We start from the raw sequence: 10,158 nt of genomic DNA, 5'->3' as shown, positions 1-10,158 counted from the left end.
TGATACAGTTACATAAAAAATAAAATAGGACTCCCAAAGATTTCAAGAGTATTGTGACAAGATCCTAACAACAATATCGTCTGTTACCTGTGCACCTGTTCCTTCAACATAATAAACATGCACTTGTGCCAGAAAATCAATTACTCAGCGATTCAAATTCTACCCTATCTTTATTAGTTACTACGTACTCAAAGCAAATTTTAATGAGACAGGTGTGTGCTGGGCTATTTTGGAACATCCAGGAAGTCTAATGACTGAAGCAGCATAAGGTGCTACTTTACTTGCACATTGTGGTAGAAAAACATATTATTCTAAAGTACCATGAAGATACCAGAAAAAGTGCCAATTTTATATGTGTCTATTTCAGTTGTAATTTTCCTGTATACCCACCAAGGGTCATAAGCCAGAAATCTTACGTTGCCCCATGAAAGTTACCATTTTCATTAAAAACCCATGTCCTTCCTACAGACAGTACTTGAAACACTGGCACCTTATGCAGTCTAAGTACAAGTTTCTCAGCCACTACTGCTTTGTCTAATAAACTCATGGGACTGCACTGTGTTATATACAGTAGACAATGACATAAATTTCCAAACTGTGTAAGTAAAAGACAGTCAAGAGTGGTAAGTGCATTGTGTATATAGATATAATCAGGAATACAATTGCATTTATTCACGTATTGTTGTCTGAATGGATAGAGGTTAAAAACAAAACCCATTAAAATCAGATTAAATGTAATTAAAAATATTCTGAATTATGGTCATAGCAGAAAGAATATCAATAATTTTTTAAGAATATGGATCACTGGCTGGTGCGGTGGCTCATGCCTGTAAGTCCAGCACTTTGGGAGGCCAAGGTGGGAGGATCACCTGAGGTCAGGAGTTCGAGACCAGCCTGACCAATATGGCGAAACCCCTCTCTACTAAAAATAAAAAATTAGCCAGGCATGGTGGCACATGCCTGTAATCCCAGCTACTTGGGAGGTTGAGGCAGAAGAATTGCAGAGGTTGTGGTGGGCCAAGATCGTGCCATTGCACTCCAGCCTGGGCAACAAGAGTGAAACTCCATCTCAGGAAAAAAAAAAAGTATATGGAGGATCATTGGCTGTGGCTCACACCTATAATCCCAGAACTTTGGGAGGCCGAGGAGGGTGGATCTCCTGAGGTCAGGAGTTCAAGACCAGCCTGACCAACATGGAGAAACCCCATCTCTACTAAAAATACAAAATTAGCTGGGTGTGGTGGCACATGCCTGTAATCCCAGCTACTCAGGAGGCTGAGGAAGGAGAATTGCTTGAACCCAGGAGGCGGGGGTTGCCATGAGCCAAGATCGCACCATTGCACTCCAGCCTGGGCAACAAGAGCTAAACTCTGTCTCAAAAAACAAAAAATTAATTAATTAATTAATTAATAAAGAATATGGATCCTTCTATAAACTTTAACAGATAAGAAATATGATGCCAAAGAAATAAGCTCTTCAGTCTGTTAATTTTAAGGCTTTCATTTTCCTAATCACTATTTAATATGATTTTGTAACAGATGTTGGCTTTTGTGGCCGATGGAAAATTCCACTAAGTGACTTCACATCCTTACCTCCAGTTTCTGTGCTTTATCTTTGTGAAGAGAACCAAATAGAAAATACAGGTCATGGCCATATGCCAAGGCACGCAGATCGAAGTAATATTTTGCATAGTCACTGGCAGATACATGAATATTAAACTCAAGTAGCTCTAAGAAACCCTTCTCCATCTTGCCCCTAGGGGAGGAGAAACACAATAAAACCAACATAGGACAATTCTAGTCAAGTGGGTTATCTTTAAAAATACCATTCTGAGCTACTAGGATGCTCTAAATTCTGTTTTGAAACAAATAAAGGCTGCCTGGTCGGGTTCCTACACTAATGTGCAAACAAGACACAGCTGCTTGGGGTCTCTTCTGCATCCCAGCACCCCAAGTTTGGGATGAGGGAAAGGTAGAAGCCTCTTCTGCACTCCTGCTGTGGACTCGGGGCTCATTCTTCAGAGTTCCCTTAGGGCAGCTGCACAATTCAAACTCCATGCTCACTCACAAGCCCCGCAATAGCAATCACATGACGGGAATGATGGGTGCCATTTATTAGCTCTGAAGGACCTCCAGGCATTTTTACCAGGACGATAACAGGAAGGGGCTAACTGAAGTAGAGAAGCACCAACAGGAGGACTGGGCACATCACCACGGCAACAGATGGACCCATGGAGAGCCACCGTATTATCTCAGAGGAGGAAAAACTCTAAGGCTACAAGAAGGATTCATCCCAAATAAATACTTATAAGCAAGCTGCATTCCATGGCAAAAAGATCCCCTTCCCTCTGCTCCAGCCCACAAGGCTATGTCAAGGGGGCATACTGCAAGTTTCTGCTCACCTTAGTGTTATGAAGAGTTGAAACTGCCACTATGACAGGGCAAGGATATTCTTTAAAGTTTGAAAGGCAGAAAAATCAAGGAGAGACATTTTGGCTAGACTAAACCCATTTTATGATGTGATTTCCAGTAGGGCCCTGGCCTTATACACACAGTCTTGCTCCTGAGTTGGGAATGCAACCCTGAAGTGCTCAGCATCTGTCACCCCTGGCCAGAATGGGATTTGGGGGAGTTGAATACAGTGGGAGATGAAAGGGCTGGGAGCTGTCCTCTGCCACATGGTCATCCAGCCGCCGTCACCAAAGCTAAATTAATAGGTGCACAGAGTAAATCTGGCTGTTTTCAGAGTAAACTCTGTAATGAGTTAATTGCTTAAAAATGAGTAGTATCTGAACAATACATTTGGTTTCTTGGTTTGAAAGTTTTTAATATTTTACCCAGTGGCTAAGTCAACAAATGCTTGATGTTCTCCTGTAAGGGGGACAGTTAGACCACGAGCCAAGATGTAGTGATCTAATTTGCTGAACTTAAAACCCAGCTGAACCTACTTCCAAAAGTAATTTTCTGTTCACATGTCGGTAAGTCTATAGAAATTTAAATATATATATATTTGAATTTTATATATATATATACACATATATACACATAAATACACATATATACATACATATACACATATACATACATATATACATATATACAAGTATATACATATATATACATACATATATATATACACATATATATATATATATATAACTTGAATTATTGAATTAACTTCTAACCTCCAAGCTGTCCTTGTTGATTCCTAGGCAGAGGCCAAACTAACTTTCGGATGAACTTAGTTTATGGTTTAACTTTGAAACAAAGACGGTAGCAGCCCTTTCCCAGAAGAAACCTGCTTCCTGCCTGGGGACTGGACTGCCTTTCCAGGACTAACAAATTAGCCACAAGATTAGAAATTATGGTTTAGGAGTCATGCAGCTGAAGTCTGCAAGAGTCTGAACCTCCCCCATATTGCTCGTGGGAATAATATCACTATTGTAAAACCTAAGATCAGTGCTTGAGATATTTTGCAGGCCCTGTACTGGGATCAGGTGGCACCAATCCAATCAACAAACTTGGCTCATCTGGTTTTGTGGCCCCCACCCAGAAGCCAACTCAGTGCAGGAGGACAGCTTCAACGCTCTCTGATTCCATCTCTGATGTGACCAACAGCACTCCCTACTTTCTGACCCCCTACCCACCAAATTATTCTTTAAAAAAACCATCCCAGAGTTTTTGGAGAGGCTAATTTGAGTAATAGTAAAACTGGTCTCCCGTACAGCTGCCTCTGCATGAACTAAACTCTTTCTCTATTGCAATTCCCCTGTCTTAATAAATCAGCTCTGGCTAGGCAGCAGGCAAGGAGAACTCAGGCAGTCACAAACCTTGCTTCCTTCAAGGGACCAGTTTTCAAATGGATGATGATGATCAAGGCCACTTTAGTGTTTGCAACGTCCAAAGCACTTCTGTTAGCTTCAGATTCATTCTCTTTGCTAAAATGGCTACCAGAAATACCACCACGATCACTTGGTTTATACTGTTAGCAAAGTGGTGGCAAAAATAGATTTTTGTTTTTGTTTTCGAGACAGGGTCTGGCTCCATCACCCAGGGCTGGTGTGCAGTGATGTGATCACAGTTCACTACAGCCTCAACTTCCAGGCTCGGGCAATTCTCCCACCTCAGACTCCCAGGTAGCTGGGATTACTACAGTTGCCTGCCACCATGCCCAGATAACTTTTAAAAAAAAATTTGTACAGACGGGGTTCGCTGTGTTACTCAGCAGGTCTTCAACTCCTGAGCTCAAGCGATCCACTCGCCTCAGCCTCCTGAAGTGCTGGGATAACAGGCATGAGCCACTGAGCTCAGCCGCAAAGGGGTCATTTTTAAATGTAGATATACACTGAGGTATATCTACAATAGACACTGTATCTTCAATTGCAGACATACACTGAGGTGATTCAGAATGATAGTATTATCTGGAGTCATGGACAAAGGTCACAAAACTAACTTGTGCCACTGCCTGGAATGATCTTGATGGGCTGCTGCTGCTCAATGTGAACAAGAGCTGCTCTCTTGTCTTGCACAGATGCAGCCTGCACAGCTGTCCTCACTGTCCAGCGGGCACCCAGGAAGGCTCTGCTGGAAACACCTCCCTGCTCACCCTGCCTGCCAGCTCCAGGGCCCATCCCTTCACAGCAGTCATGAGGCTGGATTGGAAGAGAGTCCTGGTGAAGCTGTGTGGTGTTGGTGCATCTGGGAGGAACCCCATGCCTCTGGAAGGCTCCTTGCACTGTCATGGGCAACTCCAGACCCCAGAGTGCTGCTGCGGATGTCTGAGTACCCATGGAGCCTTGTGAGTGTGGTGGGCATGGGGAGATGCCCCAGAAATGCTTTTCACACCACAGGCGAACGTTGGAGGTTCTAACTCATCAGGCTGATTTCCAAACACACGCAACGCTCCCAGTGGGGAGGGGCCAGGGCACAGGAATCTATGGCTATTTACCTTCATATCTCAAGGTTCCTATAAAAAAAGATCTTCAGATAAAAGGGGGAGGAAAGGACCAGCAAAAGCAACTACACGATGGGGGACTTAGGTTGAAGCTAAAACTTCTCCACAGTCCAGAGTCCTTAAGACCTTAACAGTGTGGCCAATTATTTCAAAGGCCAGATGTTCGCCCTTTAAAAAGGGACTGAAACTGGCAGATAGCTTCTAAAAACCTGTAAAGATATTTACTGTGCTGTGTCATTCTCATAGGACACTTGTAAGAGGGTTGCCAAAAAACAATCAGAAAAATACTTTTCAGTTTATCCAGGAGGTTATTACAACAATAACACATCAAGACCTACCCATGAATGCCGGAAAATATAAACTGTTACACTAAAGCTGGATAGAGAGAAGTCTGTTGTCTTATGCCTATTTCCTTTATCTGCACAATGAAACCTATAAAGATATTTTTTACAATGTTAACTTGGAGAGCAAATGAGGTATGGAAATTGGTTACACTGTTCGCCAAAATCTTACAAACTCACATGTTCTCAACTGCAATGTCCTTGGGATTCTGGCTGTCATCCACACTCCACAGACCACCATTTCTCCAAACCTTGGAGGCAAGAAGCACGGCTCCAAGGACAATCTTTTTCCAATTAGTAGGACAAAGATCGATGCTAGCATTAGTTAGAAGTCGTTCAACATACACCTGCAAAATAGAACGCTGCTCTTTGATTTCAGTTCAGTTTAAGTGTGGTGATACGAACATTTAAGAATGAAAGATTTCTTCTGGTTTTGACCAGAAAGTAAGTGCCTTTTATTCTTATGCTCTGCAGAGACTTTGCTCAGACAAAGCAAGAGGCCAAATCACAGTCATACTGAGATACCTCTGAAGCCTACTCTGCCCATAGACATTTCCAGCCCAATTTCGGTCACAGGGATGACTGGACATCCCTGTGGGCATGAAGAGAGGCACCATTAGCACCTTCACACTCATGAAAGGCAGCACAAACTCAGGCCCAGTGCAGATTAAGGTTGTTCAGGAAACACTCCAGTGCCGTCCGTGTGCGGCGTCACACCTGGCTGGCAGGTAGGAATTTTACAGGTGTGCCATGCTTGAAAATGTAACGCCCAAGTGATACGGAGAACACTGCTGTCTTCTCCTTTTCACAATAACTAACCCACTCTTGGGACACCAGCTGAGGAACTGCGGGTCAAGAGCACTTCCCAATGCCTGCCGTGCAGACAGCATGACAAGTGCAGGTCTCTGTGGCTCAGAAATAATCTCCATATTCAGTGCCTTGTTAAGGAATGCATGTGTGTGAAAGGAGGGTCCTGCTCACAGCCCCTATTTTCCATGTCTCCACAATCACTTCATGAAAACTCGTTTCTTGTCCTACAGGATCTGCATTCAGTCAGTTCGGTTGGTTTTTAGGTACAGACAGCTGTCGGCCTCTGTATCCCTGGGGTTCCTCTCAACCTGCCAAGCAGTTTGTGAGACAATCTCAGAAAGCATTTTCTATCTTTCCAATCTCTATCCTATAAAGAACTGGGTGAGGGACCAGCTGAGTGAAGGTTACAGAGGTGAGCTGTGAGGCGTGGCCACCCCAGAGGGTGCTCTGCAGAAGAGTATGTCTCTATGCTACTTGAAGTCTTTGTATCAAGACCAAAGGAGAACAGTTCATTTTAAGAGAGTTCATTTATTGTCCGAAGGTGATATATCGGTGGCTCAGATCTGGCAATGTTCTCCAAACTCAACTGTTTTCAAAATCAAATGGCTGTGGAACGTGATATGTTCTTATGAGAGATTCTGCTCCCTTTCCCCCTAACTCTGCAATATCGAGTATCCTAGGAATGACCCTCCCTCCCAGGGTTCAACTCCACAGGATTCATTAGAGAGCACTTGAACAGCATTGGTGAGCCCTCAACTTCCTGTCACCTTTACTGGTAAGCTGGAGCTGCTGACACTCACTGATACCCCTTGCCCTCCTGGGTCAGTGAAGAATCTCCTTTTTTAACACCAACTCTTCTGTCAGCACGGTGGATCCCATCCCACATTTGTAGAATACTTTTCTCCAAATCACCTCTTCTTGAAGACCTTCACCCTCTCTGCCAGAGATTTCCCCCAACACAAATGTGTTTCCTGTTCCCATCCTGCTCCCCACAGCTCCCCAGAGGCATCCTCTCATTTGCTTACAGCATCAGGCCCTGTTGCCAGCTCCTCACCTCCCATCTCTCATTAACCCACCTCACCCACCCCCATCACTTGCCTGAGACTCCTCTTGCCAAGATCCTCGGGGTCTTGACGCCTACAAACCAGAGCCCTTCACCCTAAGGCTCCACTCCCCAAGCTGGCCTTAATCTTGTCCAGCGAATGGCCATTGGCCTAGCTCCTGGGGACTAATATTTACGTGTGAGTTACCCTGTTCCAATCTGTGTGCAATCCCTCTATGCCTGCCTTCACGGGTAGGCTGCCTGCTTCAGATTCTGAGCCACCATGGGTAATGGCTCACCTATATCACCCTAGTTGCTTCTTGGTCCTCTTCTCTGCTCCAACCTTCCTCCCAACTGTGGTCTGCTTTCCCCAAAGCAGTCGCCATAACCTCTTAAATTAAGAACACTGCACTCCCCTGCTCAACTGAGTGTCCCCATCAAACTGGTTGAACTCCTTCTTATGGCCTGCAAGCCAAAGGGCTCTGGGAGCTGTGGCACTGCCTGTGCGGCCTCATCTCTTCTGTTCTTTCCTTCATTCCTCTCACCACACGGGGCCCTGATGTTTGTTCCTTGAACACACATGAAATGTGTTCCTGTCTCAGTCCTTGCACTCATCCCACTGCCTGTCATGCCAGCACTCCTTATCGTCCTCACTTTATAGTCAGGTCACTGTTCAAATGTAACCTCTCTGGAGAGGCTCTTACTGATCATCCTTTCTGAAATAGTGAGCCCCTCCCATCACACTGTCTTTATCCTGCTTTATCGTTTTGCTATTTTCCATAACCTAAAAAAATGCTTTCCTCATTACAACATAAGCTCATAAAGACAAGGACTGTGTTCAACCTGTCCTCTTCTCTTCCCCAGCACTTAGAAGAGTGGGACAGGGTCGGCATCCAGGGGGTGTTTATGGAACAGACAACTTCTCGCAACATTTAGCACTGTGACCACAGCCTTTCCTATCCTTTGTTCTTCTTTTATTATCCTCTCCTGCTCTTCCTCCTCCCACTCTAGCCACTTTACTGGAGGCTTGTCCCTTACATGCTGGTAGTCCTTACAGAGCTATCTTCTGTCCTCCTTTTCTTTTCCTTTTTAGAGATGGGGACTTGCTATGCTGCGCAGGCCGGACAGAAACTCCTGATCTCAAGGGATTCTCCTGCCTCGGCCTCCTGAGTAGATGGGACTGTAGGTGTGCTCCACCATGCCCGGCTTCTTCACTTTCATTCTAAACACTTTCTCTGCATTTGAGCAGCTACTCTTTTTTCTTTGAGACAGAGTTTCGCTCCTGTTGCCCAGGCTGGAGAGCAGGGGTGCGATCTCGGCTTACTGCAACCTCCGTCTCCCGGGTTCAAGTGATTCTCCTGCCTCAGCCTCCTGAATAGCTGGGATTACAGGTGCCCACCACCACACCCAGCTAATTTTTTGTATTTTTTAGTAGACAGGGTTTCACCATGTTGGCCAGGCTGCTCTTGAACTCCTGACCTCAGGTGACCCGCCTACCTCAGGTGATCTGCCTTCCTCAGCCTCCCAAAGTGCGGGGATTCCAGGTGTGAGCCACTGTGCCCAGCCTTGAGCAGGTGCTCTTAGTCTTCATTCCTTATTTCCAGTTCAGATTCATGCTGCTGTCCCAATGATCCAAATATTGACTGCACACGGCCACTCTGCTATCTTACAGGCACACCAAATTTAGCCTGTCTACAATGAACACCCCTTCTTCCAATCCAGCTTTCCCTCCAGCATCAGCTCTCTCTCTCTCTCCAGCTGGAAGTTCCACTCCTGCTTCCTGCCAGCAGGTGCTGAGCATTCCAAACGGCCTGCAGCTCGACGAAGAGGCCTGCGTCTCATCCAGTGCCCACGGAGGGGTTTCTATGCAGGTGCCCAGCAAAAGCCTTCTCTTCTAAGCTCTAGCCAGATGCTAAAGGAGAGGGTACTGCTCTAAGTATCTTTTCTCTCCTGGCTGTGTGGTTGACATTCCTCTACAGGTCAGTGTAGGTAGGGGTAAACCAATCCCAGCCATCTGAAGACGACTTCCTATTCAGAATGAGTCTCACCACAGTGATTCTGTGAGAATGATGTAGAGGTAAGGACGCAGCTGCAGCTTAGCAGGCTATCTAGCAAAGCCTGTGTCCAAGTCTTACTGGTACCACATTCCTGGGCAATTTATGGAGCAGGCACAAAAGGGCAGCAGGAACAACAAAGCATTCAGAGCAGCAGCTCCCAGTCACAGCATGCATCAGAAGTGCCCAGGGAATATGGCTTGGGACTCAGCTGAGATCTACATTGGAATCTGTTGAAGGAGAAACCAGAAATCTCTCCTGCTGCCTTTAATAGCAATTATTCTGTGATAAGAAAAGCAATGGCATCATTTTAAACCATAATGAAGATTAAATTCAAATACGTGTATTTACTTTGCTTGCACAGGTTTCTCTTAAAAGATCTGATGATAATTCCAGGAATCTACTTTTAGTTAGAAACACGGCCATACCCTGTGTAGGAGACCAGTTGTTAAAGATGCTTTATAGATAAGAAATATCTTACCAAAGCTACGATTGCACATGGAGCTGTTAGTTTCATGAGTTGAAAAAGAGTACGGAAATATCTGAAAATACAGTTGCATTTGGGATCATGCTCAAAGGATTTCTCTTCCTGAAAGAAGGAAAAAGGCAACATAAATATCCACTCAAGAAAACTTTTTAAGAACTCTTAAGATGGCAATGTTCACATTTGTGCCCATGTGTCCCTTACAACAATTCTGATGGGATAAATGTCTTTTAATTTTAAAAATATAAACAGCAGGACCTTAAAATATTTTTGGTTTTCTGCAAACATAGGCCCTATGGTAGCCCTGTGGCTATCATATGTGAAGAAGGAAGTTTTTAACTTTTTATAGCATTTAAACTGATTTAAATTTAAATTGTTTTCTAGTTCTATTCACAGAGATTGTGCATATTTGTCAGGACTATTTACAAATATTTATGTTGTTTGGTGCTATAGAAAATTATTTTTTTTAAATGA

The 10,158-nt window shown here is 44.4% G+C and overlaps 1 protein-coding gene across 1 annotated transcript; it reads right to left on the bottom strand.

Annotated features, from left to right (window-relative positions):
* Positions 1–1,548: 1,548 nt before the first annotated feature.
* LOC115837073 (putative cyclin-Y-like protein 3) lies at positions 1,549–9,972 on the bottom strand. Its single transcript, XM_030821876.1, has 4 exons — positions 9,889–9,972; positions 9,682–9,789; positions 5,475–5,641; positions 1,549–1,755 (listed from the first exon to the last, which is right to left on the bottom strand). The coding sequence occupies exons 1-4, from the start codon at positions 9,970–9,972 to the stop codon at positions 1,581–1,583; spliced, it is 534 nt and encodes a 177-aa protein (XP_030677736.1). The 3' UTR covers positions 1,549–1,580.
* Between the last annotated feature and the right edge of the window lie 186 nt (positions 9,973–10,158).

Source organism: Nomascus leucogenys, chromosome 2 (genome assembly GCF_006542625.1).
Source record: "Nomascus leucogenys isolate Asia chromosome 2, Asia_NLE_v1, whole genome shotgun sequence".
In the NCBI taxonomy this organism is placed as follows: Eukaryota; Metazoa; Chordata; class Mammalia; order Primates; family Hylobatidae; genus Nomascus; species Nomascus leucogenys.
This window is presented reverse-complemented; position numbering and strand designations above follow the sequence as displayed.